This window comes from Elephantulus edwardii, unplaced genomic scaffold (genome assembly GCF_000299155.1).
Source record: "Elephantulus edwardii isolate Elephantulus edwardi_28Jun2011 unplaced genomic scaffold, EleEdw1.0 scaffold00091, whole genome shotgun sequence".
Taxonomy (NCBI): domain Eukaryota; kingdom Metazoa; phylum Chordata; class Mammalia; order Macroscelidea; family Macroscelididae; genus Elephantulus; species Elephantulus edwardii.
The window spans coordinates 5,516,215-5,539,071 of record NW_006399841.1 but is presented as its reverse complement, the minus strand read 5'-3'; the positions used below and the strand labels follow the sequence as shown (position 1 = coordinate 5,539,071).

The 22,857-nt window shown below is 43.9% G+C and overlaps 1 protein-coding gene across 1 annotated transcript in view; it reads right to left on the bottom strand.

Moving 5' to 3' along the window:
- Positions 1-8,119: 8,119 nt before the first annotated feature.
- The window catches only part of SUSD5 (sushi domain containing 5), an 80,976-nt gene continuing 66,238 nt past the window's right edge, over positions 8,120-22,857 (bottom strand). The window contains exon 7 of the mRNA XM_006890661.1: positions 8,120-9,396. Within this exon, the coding sequence (XP_006890723.1) occupies positions 8,120-9,396 (1,277 nt within the window). The remainder of the gene's footprint in view (positions 9,397-22,857) is intronic.

The window sequence follows — 22,857 nt, the reverse complement described above, 5'->3', positions numbered from 1 at the left end:
CCGGGATGGGCCACATCCTTATTCCTCTTGTGTCCTCTGCAGGGGTCACACGGGGCCCCCTTGCTTTGAGTCTTTGAATTTTATGGGTGATGGTGTTCCACATGAGCATGTGGGAAGACGGGGGGGGCAGAGAAGAGCCCCCACCCATTCTCAGAAATCTTTTTGTCACTGGAGATTGGAGAGTACCTTCCCACTGGAGAGGAGAGCTTGGTGACGATGAGGTCACTGTTTTTAGTACAATGCAGATTGTGGAACCAAGTAATTCCATCATACTTTTTTTTTTAAAAAAAAATTTAGAATAAAACCAAAATTATTAAAAAAAAAAAAGTGAGCCGCTGTTGCAAACCTGCCATGAAACCTCAGTTGCAGGCTGCACTCAACAACTTCAACCCAACACCCCTCGGAGTGTGTTTCTTGGAAGAGCCTCGAAGATTCTTGGATTAAACTTCCATAGGTTCCACATCAGTCTGGCTTGTCTTTTGAAAAAACAAGCAGGTTTGTGTGCTTTGTGGAAGATTCCAGATGTGCTCTTTGACCTTAGACCACCTGAATGGCACCCAATGTTGGCTGCTCTGTTTCCTCAGGCTGGTTGGTCCCAGGGAGGCTGCCCTACACCCCCAAATCAGGGGAGGGGAGCACACCCTCTGACCACTGTTGATGTACAGATGCATGTGTTTGAACGGGACTGCATTGCACTGGCAACCCCAAGGTGGTGGTGGTGGTGGCTGGGTACCATCAAGTCCAGCGCTACTCCAAGCGACGCTGTGAACAGCTTTCCTGAATCCTGCTGTAGTCTGTGCCGTCCTCATCATGTCTGACACACCGGAGCACATTGCTGAGGTCACTGTGTCAGTCCCCCTCATTGGGGGTCTCTCTCTCTCCGTTACTGACCTCCCACATTCCCCAGCATGATGACCTTTTCCAAGGAGTAGCCTTGCCCAGCCGTACTCCAAAGTATGAGACGAAGCTTCGCCATCCTTTCCTCCAGGGAACACTGGCTGCGCTCTTCCCGAGACATGATCTGCTTGTTCGTTAGGCATCCATGGTGGTTGGTTCGAATCCATGGCAGAAAGATGGACAATCTCCTCCTGTGCGATTTACAGCCTCTGAAAATCTACTGGAAGGCCAGCCACGCGTTGGTTCTTACTCCACGTCAAGTGACTTTTTTTAAACTTTAGAATTGAGTGAAGTGTAGCACATCCCAGTATTTCCAACACTAAGGTCTTTCTGTTGTTTGGTGGATTTTGTTTTGTTGAAAAACAAGACCAACCTTTTAACGACTGCCACCAACCTCTGGTGCCCGGAAGGGGGTGCCACTGGGAGTCCTGGCCACAAGGCCACCTTGGGAAGCATGTGTGTTCAGGAGTCCTCCCTGAAGGAGCTCTGGAGAGCACAGCAATGCTATTGAACCAAACCTGATGGGGAACAGAAAACAACTTGTTAGATTGTCAGTGGAAAAGCGTTTATTATGACTTCCAGTGGGATCAACAGTGGACAGTTTTTGCCAACATTGATGGAAATAACGTTTCTAAGTTTAAAATGTGAGCTGGAAACCTACGCGACTTCACTTCTTTTTTTTTTTTTAAATCAATACTTAAACTGTGGGGAGAAGGTGGCGCGGCGCCAGAGAAAACATTTTCATTTAATAGTGTTTGAACAAGGAACTGCAGCACAGTTTGTAGCGAGGGGCTGAGAAAACCCCATCAGTAACTCTCACCACAGCTGTCTGAACTCTTGATCATGTGCCATCCCCCAAACAGCGACTTCTTTTTTCTGGTGACTCTACGCTTGAATGACCTAGTGTGGTGAGTTTAAACTATGTACCAGGGAGGAGGAAGGAGAAAGGAGCCTTAAATAAACCGCAGTCAAAGGTTTTGTGCAGTGGACTTCCTGTGCCCGAAGCCAGGGGCAAGGCTGTTCCCCATGCCTGTTCCCGGTGGCATCTCTCACAGGACGCTCTGACCCTCATGCTCTCGCCTTGACTGACCCAGGTTGGCCCTGGGAGTGGACTCAGGGGCAGCTGTGGTCATGTGCCGCCCTGGAACGCTTTTCCGTCTACACTGGCCATGGAAGGAGGTCTGAGCACCTGACCCTGGCCTGTTGGAGTGTCTGGGTGGCTAAGTACTCCACTAATAGTACAAAGGTTGGTTGTTCAAATCTCCCCAGGGGCATCTCAGAAGGGAGGCCTGGTGATATGCTCTGAAAGGTCACCACCTTGAAAGCCCTATACGACTCTTTCCTCTAGTAGGAACAGACTCTTGGGTCTCCAAACTATAGGAACCTGCTGGGGGGTTCGAGTCACTGCAGTGGAGGTTAGCAGTGCAGCTCCCTGAGGACCCCACTTCCAGAGCGCCCCTTCAGAAGACTGTGCTCCATTCTGTGCTCCTGGGGCCCCGGAGATTCAAATAGACTTGGTGACACCAGCAACACTGCCTCCCAACAGATACCCCGGTGTGCAAGGAATCGGGTCAGTGTCCTCTTGGAATCACAAGGAATCAACCAATGTGGCCAATAGGTACATAGATTCCAGGGTTTTCACCCCATTAAGGGTGGTGGCCTGTGACTCGACGGCACTTAACAACAACAACAACAACAACAAGGGTGGTAGGTGTTAGGTCCCAGCTACCAAATCAATGCTTTGACCTATAGACCTGAACATTGCCCTGTCCTGGGCCGGCCTCACCACCTCTGACAAGCTGGAGCCCATTGTTACAGTCACCGTCTCCGTCCAGCTGCTTGAGGGACTTCCTCTCTTTCTCTGGCCCTCCGCCTTTCCCAGCATGACGTCTTTTTCCAGGGACTGGTATTAGACCAAACGCTAAACGATGTTTTCCTCCCACGCACCTGTCCCCTCAATCCTGGCATTAAGGCAGCATGTACAACCTCGTTCTGACAAACTGGAATCTGGAAAATGATTGAAAACAAGTTTTCTTTTTTTCAACTGTATTAAAAACTTGATTTTGTTTATTCTCTACTCTTTCTGTGTGCCTGATCCAGGCTGTAGTCTTTGCAATTACATGTTATGATCAGAGAGTTGGACAGTGACTAGGGATGATAGAGAATTGATGCCTTTGAGCTGTGGTGCTGGAGACGAGTGTTGAATATACCGTGGACTGCTAGGAAAACAAACAGGCTTGTCCTGGAGAAGGTGAAGCCCGAATGTTCCCTGGAGTCAAGGACTTTGAGGCTTTGTCTGACCTATGTTGCAAGGAGGGACTGGTCCTTGGAGAGGGACATCATGTTTGGGAGAGTGGAGGGACGGCGCAGGAGAGGAAGACCCTCGAGATGGATCAATTCTGTGATTGGGGTGGTGGGAATGAATGTGTCAGAGATGGCGAGGTTGTCACAGGATAGAGCAGCATTTAGGGCTCTTGTACATAGTGTCGTTATGAGTTGCAAGAATTCGATTGCACATAACAACTCTTGCCATCAGCTGGGTGTATTTAAGTATATGCATGCATCCTGATGTTTTGCAAAACGTGTGAAATTTCTGACACTTAGTGAGACAGAAATCCTTAACAAAGGGACTCTTGGATCTTAGTACTTAGGCCGGGGTGGTCCCTACAAGCCATATGGTCTTCCCAGGCAAAGGAAGCCCATTCCTCTCCCTGGAAGGCTTGCATAGAGGAGCTATGGGATCCCACCTGTATTTCTCATACATCTATGGAAAACATCTAGAGCTCAGGGTTTGTTTAGGGCCTGATGAGCTGGCCCCTTGCTGCCAAGGTCAAGGTCTGACACAATATTTACCAATTTCAAAAAGGACCCAAAGCATCTTCAGGCTTGACTGCCAGTGGCTGCTGTGTTGTCTACATGTCACAGCAAGGAGAGGAAAGAATGAACCATCAGTCAGTACAAAAACTAAGTGGCCCATGTTACAGAGCCCAAACAGAAGTTGTTTGAAGAAGAGGCGGGGGACACATGGAGTTGTATTGATGTCAGCCTAGGCATTCCGCAGGACGCCCTGGAAAAAGTTTGGGTTGAGAAGGAACGGAGCCCACGGAGATCAAGTGAGTGTGAATGGGGTGTCTGGCATCCAGATGTCCTGAAGCGAAGCCTTGTGGCCACGATGGAGTGATCACAGAAGGGCTACGATGCAAGTCACCAAAAATGTGGTCTCAGCTGAGAGACATTTCAGTCAGATTTCATGGCATGAGGTGGGCCAATGACACGTACCTTGAGGCAAGATACTGGCCTGTTGTATGTATGGTCTACCAGTCATGGCTGCATGAGGGGGCTTAGGGTAGGTGTAATCTCTCAGGTAAGAGCACTCCCAATAGGCAAAGGGCCATTTCCTGGTTATGACCATTGAGCAGCTGGTCGACTGGTTTACCTGTGAAGAGGGTTTGGGGAGGGCACAAGGGTAATTTACTCCATTGAGTGGTTTGAGATGTATGAACCTCCAAAGGTCATGAAAGTAAATGGGGACATAAGGCGGATGGGATTGGAACTGATGATGGGATTGGAACTGATGGTTTCCAGGTTGGATTTCTCCTGTTGTCCCTTCAGATCATTCCCCGCCCTGCCCTGTACCCCAGGAGCCTGACTGCCGGCATCTACACTGCCTGCTTAACCCTCGGGGTTCTGGTTGGATTTAGAGACTGAGATACTAGGATGAGCAGGCAAGAGACTGCAGGGTGACAGGAGGTGCGGGCATTCCCATCCCTGTTGCCTCCTGACCACAGCTGGACTCTCCTTGGCCAGCAGTGCCCTTGGTGTTCCTGAAATTCTCACTGGTTTCCTACCAGCTGCACTGTCCATGATGGTCCCCTGTACCCAGTCTACATCACACACTGTAGACGGTGCCTTCCTGTAACCCTCCTCAATGGTTCCTTTGAGGGCCCCACCAGTTAAGAGATGGTAGGCAATCAGTTCTGGTCTAAGGCCTTGCTTTCCTTCCTTCCTTCCTTCCTTCCTTCTTTCCTTTCTCTCTTTCTTTTTCTTTCTTTCTTTCCTTCCTTTCTTTCTTTCTTCTTTCTTTCCTTCCTTTCTTTCTCTTCTTTCTTTCTCTTTCTCTTTCCTTCCTTCCTTCCTTCTTTCTTTCTCTTTCCTTCTTTTTCTTTTTTTTTTTCTCTCTCTCTCTTAAAAAAAATTATTACATGAATCCACCAGATGCTCTGCTGAAGATGGAGGGACACTCTCCTCCTGTACCAGTCAGATCTGATTTGACGGTACACACACACAAAATAATAAATGTTTAAAAAATACTACTTAATGTGCTTACAGCGTCGAGGGCTCTCCTTCATAGCGTCATTATGAGTCACCTGCGACTCGACGGCACTTAACAACAACACCGTGCTTACCGTCAAATCAGATCTGACTGGTACAGGAGATTGCCAGTCCTTCTCCAGCAGAGCATCTGGTGGATTCGAACGGCATATCTCTGGGATTGCAGTGCAGCTTCTTGCCACTAGCCCCCCACCCCCACCCCCGAGCTCCATAAGGCCAATATTTCTTAAGCTTTCTCATGCATATCAACCACTTGGACATCTTGTTAAATGGCAACTGAGATACAGCCTCTCTTGGGTGGGGCCCGAGAGGCTGCCTTTCTAACAAGCCGTCCGGAGATGCCTAAGGACCACATCTTGAGCTGCAGGCTTGAGGCGCTTGCCTGTAGTGGAGTGGCCCCTAGTGGGGTGAGAAGAGAGGCTGCTTCTAGCAGAGTGAGGAAGAGGGAGGAAAGGAGATGGGGCCTCAGGCTCCCAGGAGTTCTCTAGACGTCTCTGAAGATCTGCAGCAGGAGGTCCCTTGGTTGAGAGACTTAGAAGCAGGAAGTATTCAAACATAATTCTCAAGATCTGCAAAGAGTTTTCCTTCCTAAATCAAGGCAATGTAAGGTAAAAATAAAATACATTTAGCAACGGTTTATTTGAAAGAATTCTTTATTTTAAATACCTCGGAAGCTTTGCATTAATGGAACCCTCCCAACTGGCATGAGCATGGACTGCTGACCAGTCTTAAAGCAGAGGGACAGACATCTCGGCCAGCAGGGCCTTTATTCCTCTTCGACGTGCACTTGCAGATGCTGCTGCATTAATTTAGGTGACACCAAATCAGTGAACACTTACACAGTGATGTGTTGGGTTATTTTGCAGTCTAGGTCTACAAAACAACACATTTACACGGGTTAATATGTTTGCTGCAACCGTATTAATAATGCATTTATAGTAATATTACCCATTTACAAGATTTGTATAAATTCAGTGTTGCAGGGTTATTACAAGTGTGTGATGGACACAATCCCATTGTTGAGAGAGAGGTTATTTTATACAATTAAAATAGAAAAGTTAGGTTAGAAAAGGACCTAATTTATAAATAGATAACAGAAGCTGCCTTTTGTTCTGTAGTCCCTTGTGTTTTGCTTTGGCTCCATGCAGAAAGCGGTTTCTTCTCACTGCCCTCGATTTCATCTGACTTGTGGGTTGTCCAGTTGGTGCCTCGGGCCATTGTTTTGCCCAGTTATGTCGACAAAGGACTCTGATTATGTTCTACTAACTCTAGAACTAAGCAGCCCAATACCTGCACCCCAAAAAAGTGCCTCAAGTAAGTTGTGAGAAATCTTTTCGCTTATGGTTAGAAAAAAAGAAAATCAGGATTTCTCTCATGCTACACAAAGACCTAGGACTCCTTGAAATAAATAAATTGCCCTCATCTCTTTTTACCATGGAAAACTATTTCGACAATGACTCATACTGAAAGGCTCTGCCATATTTTATTTCTGTGCCAACATGCAGGAGACCAGTGGAGATGGCATTTGGGCAGTGACTAATGCTGACTTGGGCACACAAACCTATGCTTGATGGCACAGAACAGCAAACTATGGGTTCTTACTCACCTTCTGTGTTTCTACATCTTCAGTTTGCATCAAAGCTCACTCTTAGGGTCTCATAAGCCATTGTTCTCGAACCCGAGTGTGCATCTGAATACCTGGAGGGACTGGTCACAGAGCAGGACTCTGCTTCATGAGTCTGGGGCATAATTTACTCCATAATTTACATCGCCAACAAGGCCTCAGTGATGTTGATACTGCTGGACTGGGGAGCACACTCTGACACTCATGTTACAATCTGCTGGGTCACCATAAGGTAATGTAGACTGTATACAGCAGGTGCCTCATTCATGTGGACAGACCCCTTTCCACAGAGCTCCCACTTTCCAAACTAGAGTAAATAACACAAGAGCACAGAACACATCCTGTTCTTATCAGACCCCCTGCTTTTCCATCAAGTAGGAAGCCGGGCTTGATAGTCAAGTCTTTGGCCCTCTCCAAATTTTTCTCCCATGCCATTCCCTCTTACTGGAGTCCAGAGAAATGGTTAATTTTGAGAGAGAAAACCAAGGACTGACTTTTGTTGCTCCTGGCAAAAATGTCAAGACACTCCTAGGCACAGGCTGGTCAAGGACAAGGAGGCCACCGCTTCCGAGAGGAAATGGGGCCTATTTGTACAAAGCTAACCTGGTTTCTAAAAAGCAGTGGGCTGTCCCACACGACGGAGGGAACAGAGGTGGATGTGGGTCTCTTCATTCCTCACCTGCCCCCAACAAAACATCATTCTTCCAGTCTTTGCAGTCTTGGTGGGGAAACGTAAAAAGAAGCCTGGATGCGTCCGACTGTGTCTCCGCTCACTTGCTCTCAGCTACACCACAAATTTGAAAAGAAAACAACCCATCACTTATCCACACCCAACTCTAAATAAAGAACCATCTGTCTCTTAAATAACATTCCTTTCAGATTTTGCTCAGTTTATCACACTTTTAAAAACTCAGCGCAGGTAATTAATTTTTTTTTTTTAAAAAAAGAAAAAGATAATCATCATTATGAGAAAACAGAAGTCGCTTTGACCTCCTGCTGGAATGAAGGCCCAAGCATGGGTCTGGGAGTCATTCAATAAATCCCAGGGCAGAATGGCCGTGGAGTCACCAGCTGTGTGATGACAGCCTTCCTGCGCTGCCTGGTTCTTCTGGAGAGATTCTCAGTGTAAGACAAAGACGGGAGGGGGCAGAAAAAGAAAAATGTGCTCCGCTCCACGTGTTCCATGATGTGGTTGTCAGTGTGACGTGTCATGGTCTATCTGGTCTTCCACCCAAGCGGCTTTGGGACGGCACTTTCCAACGCTGGCTAGACCTTCTCCATCTCGATCTGCTGGTGGTAGTGCCCAGTCTGCCGCTGGCCAACGTTCAGTTTGTACACAGAGCTCTTATGCTGGCATCTACGGTAGCCCCACACGGCCCCCACAGTGGTCAGGAGCAGTAGCAGGCACAGGACGGTGACAATGGTGGCGATCACAGGTCCTCTGCTGTAGTTGGGACACTCGTCCCCCACGCATGGCTCCAGGCTCGGATGGAGCTTCTCCCCTGCACCCGGTTCTGGGCCTTCCTGTCCCAAGAAGTCCTCAGACAGCAGGTATGGGAAGCTGTCCTGGACGTCAGAAGCAGTGGTTTCTGTGGCTGGCTGGGTGACCACCGTGGTAGACGTGGGGACAAGGTGAGGCTTCTGTTGGACAGTGGTGGTTACTGGGTCCAAGGTAGAGTCGGTAGGTTCAAGGTGTATGGTGGCCTCGGGAGACGTGTCTGTGGCAAATCTCCAAGGTACAGTTGAGGTGGTCACATCACCACCATCCTTGCTGGAGGCCTCAGTCTTGGACACATTCATGGGTCTGAGAGTCAAAGCTTCCCCGTGTAACGTTTGAGTTGGAAGCACTGAACCATAGGCCATGGTTATATCACCACTTGGCGTGAAGATGGTGCTCTTGGGCTTCTTGACCTCCACAAGAACGGGCTGGTCTGGCGGAAGCAGGACACCCTCATCCAGGCCCACTGACCCATCTCCCTTGTCTCCATCCTCTGTCTCTTCTGCCTCCATCTTCGCCAAGGCCCCGTCAGTCACAGGGTAGCCATCCAGCCAGGACTCGTCACTGCTGCTCACCACGGGCTCCCCAGCCTTGCTGTCGTTCTTACCTACAGATGAGGGGTCCTCCGTGCTGCCGTAGACCACCTGGGTTTCCAGGTCACCCAGACCCAGCTCCCCATCACTGTGCTTGTCTCCAGCAGGAGGCTGCTTTTTGGTGTCATCGTCCACCTCCTCTTCCAACTCGGCCTCGTGGATGGTCTCTGTGGGGAACTGGAACAAGAACTTCCTCTTTGGCCACGATCCTGTCAAGTCGGTGGGGACAGTGCTCACAGCACTGGACAAGCCCATGGTTGGGACAAAGGCTTTCTTTCCGCTCTCCATGGAGATGGAGACCAGCCGGTCCTGCATGGGGGCCTCCACAGCGGCTTCTCCCCGGCGGCTGTCCACGTCTGCCTCGGTCCGGGAATCCTCCATGAGCTCTCTGAATGACACCGATCGGTCATCGGGGAAATTCTCTTCATAATCAATATGCGCCTCAGCCTCATCTGGAAGGGAAGAGGGGGAAGGAAGCTCATTAGACCCGTAGTCTGAGAGCTATCAGAGAACATAAAAGTGAACAAAAGGCAACCACACTGTTACGCATCTGAATCAACTCATGGTTGACCCTCCAGAAGCTCTTCAGAGGGTATAAGTCACATGGGAAGACACTGCCTGTCTTTCTCCCTCATAGCAGCTTGCGGATCTGAACTGCCTGCCTTTGGGTTGGCAGTGCAACTCCTTACCCACTGGGTTACCAGAGCCACACAAGTCCCTCACATAAAGCTCTCCAATTAGCCATGTCACTAAATAGAAGTGTCCGGAGGCAGTGTCACTTTCTCTCTCCATCCTACCTTCATCTCTTGAGTGAATGTAACCTGATATTCAGAGGAAGGCACAGGTGGTGTGCTGGAGAGAGACATTTCAATTTAGAGAAGATTGGACTGAAGGAAATGTAGATACCACAACCAGCCAAGCTCCTGACCAATATTTATTAAGCAGTGACAGTAAGACAAGGTCATATCAGGCAGTGGACAGATCCCCAGCGGTAACTGGGGAGAGTTTGACTTTGAAAGAATCATAATGTGACTCTTAAGTCTTACTTTTAGATATAGTTCACAATGAGAATAAGACTTTTTTAAAATAAGATCTCTTTTCTTAGTTTCCCCGAGCCCCCGTGTCCATCCTGTTTTGTAACAGTGGCCCTATGCCACATTTGTCTTTTTGTGACTGAGATATTTCACTCAGTATAATGTCTCCCAAGGTCACCCAGTTTGTATAATATTATATTGTGTGAATATACCACAGTCTCTTTATCCATTCGCTTGTTGATGGGCACTTTGGTTGTTTCCAACTCTTTACTATTGTGAACAAAGGAGCAATAAACATGGGTGTGCATCTATTTGCTTGGGTGGCAGTTATGGTTTATTTAGGGTAAATTCCCAGTAATGGAATTTCTGGGTCAAATGGTATTTCTATTTGCAAGTGCCATACTGCTTTCCATAGTGGTTGCACCATTTTACACTTCGACTAACAGGGAATAAGGGTTCCAGTTGCTCCACAACCTCACCAGCATTTGATGTTTGCTGTTCTGTTGAATTTTGCTATTCTGACTGGGATGAGATGCTACCTCATGGTTGTTTTGGGTTAATGACAAGTTTAATGACAAGCAAGTCTCAGTGTAGGATGTGTCTTAACCCAATCTCTTTTGAGATATAAAAAGGAAGAAATTGAGCGAGCAACCACAGATTGGGGGAAATACAGCTGTTGTACCACATGTGCTCCCCAAGGAAATAAGGAGAAATGTCTAGCCTCCTAAACTATGAGAAAGTTCACTTCTGTCTGTCAAAGCCACCCACCTATAGTATGTCTGCTATAGCAGCTCTCGATAACACAGGAACTGTGTCCTGATTTCCTGTTTGCAAGACTTCTAACTGGTGAGACCACGGTGCAGCGTTCTGAGCCTGCTGCGTTACAGAGAAACGAAGCCAGAAAAAGTCCCAGGGGAGCATCTGCTCAGGGATAACACTCAGGAAGCAGGAAAGGGCAGGAGCGAAAGGATTCACAAAAACGAGAATCCGAAGGAGGACGTGAGAAGAGCGGAGTTACCGTGTGTATTCTCGTTAACGGCATAAACAAAACACGCACGAGTGGTTGAACGCAAACCCAACTACTTTTATAAAGTTTCACTGAAGTCATAATAAAAAGGGGAGGGAGAGTTGACTAGTCCAGCACTGTTTGAACTGCAGCAATTTTTCTACCTTTAATTTTCTTTTCTAGCATAGATACCCAGCAAGAACCCACCTGGCCACAGGTCAGAGCCAGCTTTATGGGGATGCTGTATGTACAGGGTCTCCAGGCTTGGCTTAAGCCTCTGTTTTTACCATCTTGGAGTTTATCTTTGAGTTTGTGTTTTGGATATGTTGTAAGGAGAGACAGGTCCTTGGAGAGGGACATCATGCTTGGTAGAGTAGAGGGACAGCGCAGGAGGGGAAGACCCTCTATGAGGTGGATTGATCCAGTGACTGGGGTAATCGGGATGGATGTGTCAGAGGCAATGCGATTGGCACAGGATAGAGCAGGGTTTAGGGCTGTTGTACATGGGGTCGCTATGAGTTGCAAGCGACTCGATGGCACATAACAGCAACAACAACAACAACGCAAGATCCATTGGAACGGTGGTGTGCACACATGAACAGAAGGGACAAGAGCAATCAGAGTAATCTGTGGCTGTTCCTTGTAGCTTCTTTCATGCAGAGCACCCATGATGCCCAATGACACAGAATTTTGGTGATCCAGTAAGACTTAAAATGAGTACAAGTGTGTTACATTTAAAAAAAATTTTATTATTTTTGGTGAGTGTACCGTCAAATCAGATCTGACTGGTACAGGAGGAGATTGCCCCTCCTTCTCCAGCAGAGCATCTGGTGGATTCGAACCGTGTACCTCTGGAATTGCAGAGCAGCTTCTTGCCACTAGGCCACCAGAGCTCCCTTAAGTGTATTACATTTATACCTGAGTAATACAGGAGGTGAAAAGTCTGAGAAGCCATGCTTTCTCTTTGAAGGAGAACTTGCTTTTAACGTGGAAAAAAGGCAACTGTTGGGGGGAAAAAGGCAATGATATTCTAAGAAACACACACCAAAAATCCCTATCTGTGGTAGGACCTAAAGATACTCACATTCTAATTTCTGAAAACTCTGCACATGTTTCCTTACACTGGACTTTGCAGGTGAGATTAAATTAGGGTTTGGGGACGGAGAGATTATCCTAGCGTATAGAGGTGAGCCCAGTGTATGTATGGCACCAACCCGTCTTTCCTGAGGAGATTCCAACCTCTGGTGATCCTTCACTGCCTGTCTGATGCTGTAAATCTTTACAGAAGGAGCTGACCATCCTCCCACAGAGTGACTGGTAGATTCAAACCACTGACCTATTTATTGGTTAGCCATCTGAAACATAAAACACTATGCTACCAGAGCAGGGAAATGGGAGGGGTAGGGTGAGAGGAGGAGAAGTAGAGCTGAGAGAGAAAGACTGAGAGATTAACTTTGATTTAAAAATGCTATGCCGCTGGCTGTGAAAATAGAGGCGCTGTTGTTAGGTGTTGTTGAATTGAGTACAACTCTTAGTAACCCCGTGAACAACTGCTCTGAACCCTCCCTGTCCTGTGCCATCCTTACCATCTCTGACACACACCCTCACCATCTCTGACACACTTCAGCCCCTTCTTACAGTCACCATGTCAATCTGTTTTGTTTAGGGACTTCCTCTCTTACGCAGACCCTCCACCCTTCCAAGCATGATGTCCTTTTATAAGAACTTGCCCTCCTAACAACTTGCCCAACATATATGGGTCAAAGTTTCACCATCCTTGCCTCCAAAGGAGCATCATGATTTCACTCTCTCTAGGGTAGATATGCTTGTTCTCTTGGCAGTCCATGGGTTATTCAATCCTCTTCTCCAATACCACAATTCATAGGCATTTATTATTCTTCTGTCATCCTTAGTCACTGTCCACATTTCAGATGCGTAACAAGCAACTGAGAGGACCATGGCTTGGCTTAGGTGCACCTTAGTCTTTAAACTGACATCACTGCCCTTAAGTACTTTGGAGAGCTTTCTGACAGTAAATTTTCCCAATGGAATTTTTATTTTTATTTTTTTGACTGCTGGTACCAAGTGTGTTGACTATGGATCCAAGTAAGATGAATTCATCGACAGTTTTAATCTTCTCTCCATATATCCTGATGTTGCCTATCAGTCTAGTGGTGAAAATTTGTTTTCTTGATGTTACGATGAGATGTAATCTATATTGAAGGTGATATGTAGTCTTTGATCTTCTGCAGGAAGTGTTTCAAGCCCTACTCATAGCGAGTGAGATGGTGTCAGCTGCATAGTGCAGGTTGTTGATGAGTCTCCCTCCAATCCTGAGACCACATTCTTCTGTGTCAACTCTGGCTTCTCTCTCAAGCATCTTCCTCTGATCTTTGGGATTCTACCTTCTATCCAAGAAACTACAAAGATATTTTCTAAACAATGTAATCCAATGAGAGAAATAGAAGTATCAACAAAAAATTATGAAACTAAAACATTTACTAGCAGTGCCTGGTAACGTCCCAGATGAATGGCTGTCTCCAGTATCTGCAGCTCTCCACTGCCGAGCACAAGATGAGGTGGGCTCTCCCCAAATATAGCATTCTGAACCTGAACAAGGGCTTCCCTAACACGGGGATTCTTAGAAGCCTGACGAGGGAGAAAGGACACTAGTAACTTCCTCATCATGAAGCAGCTGGGTAGTCTCTTTCTAGTAAAACTTAGTCCAGACACAAAAGAAATGCGGCATTCCACATGTGTGACAGGTCATTTCTGCCCCAAGTCTGTCACATCCAATTGGTTTTTCTCAAATTTTTACCATGGTCAACATACACGTAACACTCTGTTTGTCTCTTCAGTCTTATTTATATAATTAAGTGGCAATTGTTACACCCATCAAAAGTTGCTCAAGTGCTCTATTACCCCTTAATTATTTTTTAAATAAAAATGTATTCTACGATATCATAGAAGAATTCATTTCTTTTCCCCCCAAAACAATGCACAGTGCCAGTTGTTCCCCAGGGGTTGTTCTGCTGAGAATGAACACCTCTGTGTTCCCAGCAAGAACACAGCCTCCTTTCACAAGGAGCAAAGGCAGGAAGCCATAACTCCACATGACCAGTTTTCCTCAAGAAGTTTTCACCTACTTGAAATCACAGTCTATATTACCTCATGCTCGGCCAGCGAAATAGGGTCACCTACAATACACTGTTTCACTGGGAATCGGTTCTTTGCTGTGTAACGGCAGCTCCAACACACCAAACTGTCAAGAACCAGCGAATGGCTGATTTAATCAATGGGATTGTAATAATTTCTCATTTGTGCTTGCAAAGCCCCCGACACTGGAGCCATTATTGGTTGGTTATTAACTATTGCTCATTGACGGTGAAGAGTAAAAAGCTGACTGTTCTAAACTCAGAGTGACGAAAGGAATCAACATTTGCACAGAGCCTCGCCAAAGCCCCACACTCATTGCCAGGGTTGTTGCACTTTCCCACTGAGTTGGAACAGACCCACAGCTGACCCTCCAGTGGGTTTTCAGAGTCAGCACATCACATGAGAGGAGACTGGCCATCCTTGTTCTGTGGAGCAGCTGGTGGATTCAAACCATGTGCCTTTGGATTGCAGTGCAGTTTCTTACCAGTAGGCCACCAGAGCTCCCTCACACAGTGTCTTGGTAAAGTGACTCTTAATTGAGACATTTACCCACATTTCTGGAGAGAAAGCAAAACCTAGATATTTTAAAATGTTATTCTTTAGCCAGTTGTCCAATTCCACCAGCTATCTGGATATATCTAATTTAGAATAATAAGTTAAGAAACAGGGAAAAAAATCTTTAAAACTGTTTCATGCAACAGAATGCAATGAAAAGTAAATGCAAAAACAGAAACAAAAGCTCAAGGAGGCGATAAGGAAATATCGGAAAAATCTAGACAAAGAATAAAGATAACAGAAGAACTGGTGCCTTTGAGCTGTGGCTGGAGAAGAACACTGAATATCTATAAAAATTGTAAAATACAGTCTACTGTGTATTATTCTAATATTTTTTTAGTTTTGTAATGATTTTATACTGATTCTCAGCTGACTGGTATCTGTAGCCACACTTTTCATAGCATTTAGTTGTTTCATCATCTAGTGGACTTGAACTTCCTGTTTTGGGTTGGCGGTGTTAACTCTTTACCGCTACGTAACATCATGATAGATGGAGAAAAGACTGAAATTGTCAATGATTTCATTCTACTTAGATCCACAATCAATACTCTTGGTATCAGTAGTCAGGAGATCAGGAAATGTACCGCACTGGGAGTCTGTAATCGGGGACCTCTCCAAATTACTGAGGACTAATGATGTCAGTTTGAAGTGTGCCCGATTCAGGCCATGGTCTTTTCAAACTACTTGCTATGTGAAATCTAGACAATGAATAAAGATGATGGAAGAACTGATGCCTTTGAGCTGTGGCTGGAGAAGAGCACTGAATATCTCAAGGACTGCCAAAAGAACAAACAGCTAGGTCTCGGAAAAATGCAGCCAGAATGCTCCTTGGGGGCAAACATAACAAAGCCTTGTCTCACATACTTTGGGAATATTGTTAGGAGAGGCTATTCCTTGGGAAGATGGAGAGTGAGTGAAGGAAAGACCCTCAACCAGATGAACTGACATAGTTAATACAACAATGGGCTTAAATATCTCTAGGATGGTCAGGGTGGCACAGGACAGGACAGTTCAGATCTGTTGTTCTCAAGGTCGCTGTGAGTCATAATCGACTCAACAGCACCTAGTAACAAGAACAACATCCAAAACTGCAATCTGAAGAGAAACAGCACACGATTTCAGGAAACTGGTCTTGAAGTTACATCCTGATCAAAACCTCAACAATCCAGACACACATGGAGATTTTTAAAACCCAGAGCATATCAAGTACTTGAAGATGAAGATCAGTGGAAAAGCCTGACAAATATGAGAAAAAAGAATGGCTATTTAAGATGCTGAAACCACAATAATGAATGGAAGAGAATCTGATGCTGCTGTTAATTGCTGAAGAATCATGATTGGTCATTTTCACTCCCCAGGATGTTCACCCCTGCACGATTTAGCTCCCCCACGGAGAGGCTCTGCTGAAGAGGTGGCGGGATTATTTCTAATTGGAGCTGTTAACTGGGGATGACAGAACGCTTTGCCAAATGAAAGGAGTCAACAGTGATCCCAGGCTCTTGGTTTTCAGGTCTCAAGTGGATACCGTGCAACCTCATGGGGACGGATCAAGGGAAGATTTATTGAGAGTTTTTTGCCACGTAGCAGTCTAGAAGCACACAGACAAAGTTATACACAGGAAATTCTGTTACCTCCAAAACAAATTGCTCCTGCGGCTGGTACTGGCTGTCTGATAACTCTCTGTTCCAGAGGCGGATACACACCCCCCTCAGATTCAACTCACGCTTAGTGATATGCCGGAGCATCTAATTAATGTATGTGGACGGGTGGGCTGCACCACGCAGGGTAAACTTTGTAAAAGTTTGGATAGTACAACAAGCACTATGGTCTATTTCCCTCCTGCAGTCACTTGGATTTTTAATTAATGTGATGCTAAAGAAATAGACTTGGAAAGAATGAATAATCTTCAAAATGTTCAACTACTTTTGGCAAACACACTAAACAACTGTTTGGTTCCTCACAGGTGGCTCTTATTTTTATTTTGGACCCAAATCATATTTCAAATTATTTCAGTTGAAGAAGTAGAAACCTCTATTTACAAACGAGCCCATTCAAGCTGGCAAGTTTGCTCACACTGCACCTGACTGAGTAACCCTCTGCTGTAATCCCTACTTAGCTCTGTATTTCAGCCCACGTCTGGGACTAAAGGATAAAGACTCAAAGAATATGAAACACACTATGAAAAGAGGACTCTCTATGACATACTTGCATTTGCAAAAGAAAAGTGTTAATCGTTAATTCTCCTGTTACCACACTTGGACCTCAATATTGTTTTGCCAGTGACGAAGAACGAAGCCTTCTTGATTTTTGTTTTTCTTTCTGGGGTCCACAATGCCAAGTTTCATTACCAGAGTTACTAAAAGCATCAAAGAGCCTTCATGATTGGCTTAACCTTACTATACTAGATTGCACAGTTGAAGAGAGACTCTGTAACATGCATAATACTCAGACTTATCTAACAATTGGTATGCAAGCCATTCAATATTCACCAATATGAATGGCACCCATAAGCTGAACAAATCTTGAGTGCAGAGAGGACCTTAGGAATCCTGTTGCTTTCCTTTAGCTCCAGTGGCCTAATGGGTAAAGGAGTTGAACTTCCAACCCAAACATAAGCAGTTCAAATCCACCAGTTGCTTCTCAAGAGAAAGATGGGTAGTCTCTTCCCAGGTGATTCACAGCTTCTGAAAACCCACTGGAGTGTTAGCTATGAATCAGTTCTGACTTGATAGCCTATAGCAATGACAAAAACAACTAAATAAAGAAAACATTACAAAGATTGGATTGTTGATTACTATTCCCCATGACATTATCCAAGTCAAATCTTAATGACAGTATGGAAAAGAATGACTCAGATACCAGCTGGGCTGATTAACGTCAGAAGTTGTATGCTACCTATGATATCATTCTTTCTGTGCCCAAAACCATGTTAAGAAATAACACAAGATACAGTTTTTCTCCCCTAATAAAACAGAATTGGTCAATATTAGAGCAACAATGGTTAGGATAGGGATACATTCCTTAGGAATTCTAGTCTAGAATTTTAAACTCTAGCATCCACAGATCTAACATACCTCAAATTTTCAATGAAAAAGGTTTTTTTTGGGGGGAAAAAATCACTGGGTGTTTGGCTTCTATGTTCCATGGTACGGATCCTGCCAAAAGTCCTGGCAAGGATGAGGAAAAGAAAAGTGAGTCTGGAAAGCACATGGCTGGGCTGATGCTCAAAGATGCCAGGAGGCTGGTACCAGAGCCCCTTCAACTTTTAAATTAAGCCCCATGAAAGATCAAGGAGAAAGAAATACTTGGAGAGAGCAAATACATGTCAAGTGATAGAAAGAGACTACTGCCCTTAACACAAAAAAAAAAATGAAACACTACAGATACATGTAAAGAGAAATAAGGATGAATCTGATGATGTGTAGGGTGAAGAAGTGGCACTAGAAAGCCCTTTTGACTCCTGGTGCGGGAAAGTGACCATTATCTGAAATTTATCATGGTACTGCCTGATCACATGAGTATCATTTAAACATTAGTACAAATCAGGGATCTGCAAACCCGAGTCACACAGTCTTCTTAGGGATTTTGGTTCTGTTTTAACAACCTATTTTAAAAAAGGTAAAAATAATTTTTAACTTGGGGACAGACAAAAATAGACCATCGGTCAACAAACTCAGTCCATGGGCCACATATTTCTGACTCATGGAAATGATACGTAAGGTGGCTGACCAAAACACCAACCTGCCCTGTTCTGTCCACATACATGTCCAGGATGTACTTCATTTTATGCTAACTCTAAAATGGGATAACGTGGTCTTTAGCCACCTGGTTCTCTACCAAAAATTTTCTTTGGCCACATATTCCAAATGAATGAAAAAATACCCCCGATGATCTATTTTCACTTCTACAAAGAAAGGATGAAAGACTTAAAAGTACATGAATCTGAGGCAGCTGGGAAAGGAAGTTGCTGCGTGCCTTCAAGTTGGAACCATCTCATAGTTGACGCTGTGGCAGGTTTAAGAGGCAGGAAACTGCGTGGGAGGAGACTGACCATCTTTATCCTGTACAGTAACTAGTGGATTTGAACTGTTTGTCTTTGGGTTGGCAGCACGACTCCTTCTCACTAGGCCACCAAGATGAATTTAAACCCAAAGAACGTAGAAGAGAGGAGATCATTAAAAAAAGACAGAGAAGAAATTCACAGATAATCAACACACAATAGTCAACAAAATCATTATCATTTATGTCTAATATCAATGATAAATCCCTAATGAGACTAAGAGATTCAGAGAAAATATAAATGAAAATGTTGTTGTTGGTGAGCTCTGGTGGCCTAGTGGCAAGAAGCTGCAACTAGAGTCTCAGAGGTGCGCGGTTCAAATCCACCAGATGCTCTGCTGGAGAAGGAGGAACAATCTTCTCTTGTACAGTCAGATCTGATTTGACGGTACACACAAAAAATAATGAAATAAAATAAATTTAAAGAAAATATTAAAAAAAATGTTGTTGTTGTTGTGGAGCTCCCCGATTAAAACAAGCTTGGAAGCAGGGGTGGCATCCACTTCCTTAACAGCTTGGCTCCAGAAACCCTATGAACCTGGATAAAGGATGAAAGGCAACCAAGCGTCGAGGACTCTCCTTTATAGGGTCGCTATGAGTCGCCTGCGACTCGACGGCACTTAACAACAACAACATAAATGAAAAATAACAAAAATTATACCTCACCAAAGATGAAAAATAACAGAAATTATACTTCACCAAAGAAAAGATTCAGATGGTGAACAAACACATGAAGAAATGTTCACAATCCCTAGCTCTAAGAGAGATGCAACTCAAAACAACTATGAGATATCAGCTCACCCCATTAAGAATAGCAAAACTCAACACAGCAGCAAACAGCAAATGCTGGCAAGGTTGTGGAGAAACTGGAACTCTTATTCACTGTTGGTGGGAATGTAAAGTGGTGCAACCACTATGGAAGGCTGTATGGCGCTTTCTCAGAAAGTTGCAAATAGTAGTACTATTTGACCCAGAAATTCCAAGCAGATATATGCACACCCATGTTTATTGCTGCTTTGTTCATAATAGCAAAAAGCTGGAAACAACACAAATGCCCATCAACAAATGAGTGGATAGAGAAGCTGTGGTATATTCACACAATGGAATACTATGCTGCATTGAAAAACAAGGAACTAATGAAATATTATACAAAATGGGTGACCCTGGAAGACATTATGTTGAGTGAAATATCTCAGTCATAAAAGGTCAAATACTGCATAATACCACTGTTATAAAACAGGACTGACATGGTGGTTGGGGGTAAATTAAGGAAGAGAGGCTAAATAATGTACATGGCATTTAAACAGACGAGATAGAGAACTATATAAAAGGAATATATGATTAGGTATTATTGGCATGACAAGAGTCCAGAATAAGAGCTGCATAGTAAAGTGGACTGGGAGGGGGGACACACTGTATAACAATGAAATATTTTTTTTTCCAAAGAGAAAAGCAAACTGGGGGGTTGAGGAGGCAGGGAGGAAAATGTGCAACAATGAATTAATGGAAATCAAGTTCTTCATAAACTTTCATTAAAATATCAATAAAAAAGAGAGTTCTGGTGGTCTAGGGGCAAGAAGCTGTGCTGCAATCCTGAAGGCAAACAGTTCAAATCCACCAGATGCTCTCCTGAAGGAGGGGCAATCTCCTCTTGTGCCAGTCAGATCTGATTCAATGGTACACCAAAACCAAACAAACTCAATAAAAAATAAAAAAAACAAATAAAAAGGCATTGTCACTGATCTTACAAATATTAGACAATAACAAAATTATCTGACTAATTATGCAAAAAAAAATTAAATTTTTGATGAATGGACCAAATTCTAGAAATACTTCCAAACTTACCAAACTTCCAAATTTCCCACTATTTATTTCCCAAGTGGCACAATAAGAAATAAAAATTTTGTACACTCAGTTAAGTACTAAAGAAATTGAATCTGAAATATTCTTTCTACACACAGAAAACTCTAGGTATAATGGTTTAGCCAATAACTTTTATCAAATATTTAGAAGAGTTATTTCAATCTTCCACAGACTATTCAAGAGAAAAAAAAAAGAGGACATACCCCCTAGCTAATTTCACTTGGTTCTTTGACAAGTACCAAAATTTTTCAAAAACATTGTACAAAATTAGTGCTTTAGATCAATCTCATTAATACAAAGAAAAAATTATAAAAAATATTGAGAAACAGAATCTAGCTGTATGTAAATGTCAGCAAAATTGAATTAAGCAATATATTAAAAAGGACAATACGTAACACTAAATTAGATTTATATCAGCAATTCACAACTGGCTTCACATCTGAAAAAAGAACACTCAAAAAAGAATCTCCTAAGGTCAACAGTTTGATACAAATTTTAGGAATGAGAATTAAAAGGAAACTTCCTTAACCTGATTTTAAAAATATACACAAAAACTTATTTTAAAAAGAAAATATTAATGAATTAGAGTACATGAAAATTCTTCTCCTAAAAGGTAGCATGAAAAAAGCAAGATCTTTGTAACTTATATAGACTCGAAAGGTAATAAAAAAGAATTCTAAATAGACATTCCAGTAGAAAAATGGGTGAGAGAATTGGAATGGAATTGAATTGACATATATAATATTTAAATTGCCAAAAACCATAATCAATTTCATTAATAAGAAATAACTTCATTAATAAAAGACATATACATTAGGAGGTATTAAAATACACCAATCATAAAACAGTTGTGGAATCAAGTCCATTCTGACAAACAGCAACCTAACAGGACAGCGTTGTTGTTGTTGTTGTTGTTGTTGTCATATGCCATCGAGTTGCCTGCAACTCCTAGCAACACTAAGTACAACAGCCCTAAATCCTGCTCTATCTGGTGCCAATCTTATTGTCTCTGACACACCTACCTCCATTACCCCAGACACTGAATCAATTTATCTCATCAAGGGTTTTCCTTTCCTGCTCTGTCCCTCCACCCTCCCAAGCATGATGTCCCTCTCCAAGGATTGGTCTCTCCTTGCAACATGTCTAAAGTATGTAAGACAAAGCTTCAAAATCCTTGCCTCCAAAGACCAGCCTGGCTTCACCCTCTCCAGGATGAATTTGTTCGTTCTCTTAGCAGGCCCTGGGATAGTCAATACTCTTCTCCAACACCACAGCTCAAAGGCATCAATTCTCCTATCACCCCTAGTCACTGTCCAGCTCTCTGATGCATAGCAAGTGATTATAAAGACCATGGCATGTATCAGGTGCACCTTAGTCTCCAGACTGACATCATTGCTCTTTGGTACTTTAGAGAGACAGGACAGAGTAAGCTTGTCTTATAGGGTTTCCAAGGCTGTGATCTCCATGGAAATAGACTGATCTTTATGGAAACAGACTGCTCCATCTTTCTTCCCAAGGAGCAGCTGATGTGATGGAACCAGTGACCTTTCTATTTACAGCTAAGCCCTTTAACCAACATGCCACCAGGGCTCCCTCATACCCATCACACTTACCCAAAATGAAAGACTAATAATACCAAGTGTTGCTAAGGAACAGAGGAGACTGGAAATTGATAGAACTCTTTGGAAAACAGGTTAGGCACTATCTACTGAGACATGCACCTACTATGATTCAGAAATGTAACCCCTCGGTCTGAGCCAAAGAGGAATGCATCTAACGCGAGGATCAAATAAGAATGTTCTTATTTATAACAGCCCCAGAAAGGAAACAGCAAATATGTCTATCAACTGTCACATAGGAATACTAGGCAGCAAAGAAAATCAGTGTACTGCGGCTTTATGGGAAACAGCATAGATGTCAGAAAGACAAGAGAAATGTGCATACCATATGATTCCACTTAAATCAAATTCAAGATGAGGAAAATAATTTATGGTCTTAGGAGTTCGGAGATGGGTTAATCTTAAGACAGTGCAGGGAAGAGGTCACTAGGAATATTCTTGGATTGCTGATGAACTAATACCTCTTGGTCTGGATTATGATTGCATGCGTATGCTTATAGTGTGGCTAATGCCGGAGATCTACATTTTGAAATTTTTTTTTCTATAATTATATTTTATTAATTTTCATAAACATTTACAGAGATTTTGGGCTTCCACTCATTCATTGTTGCACTATTCTCT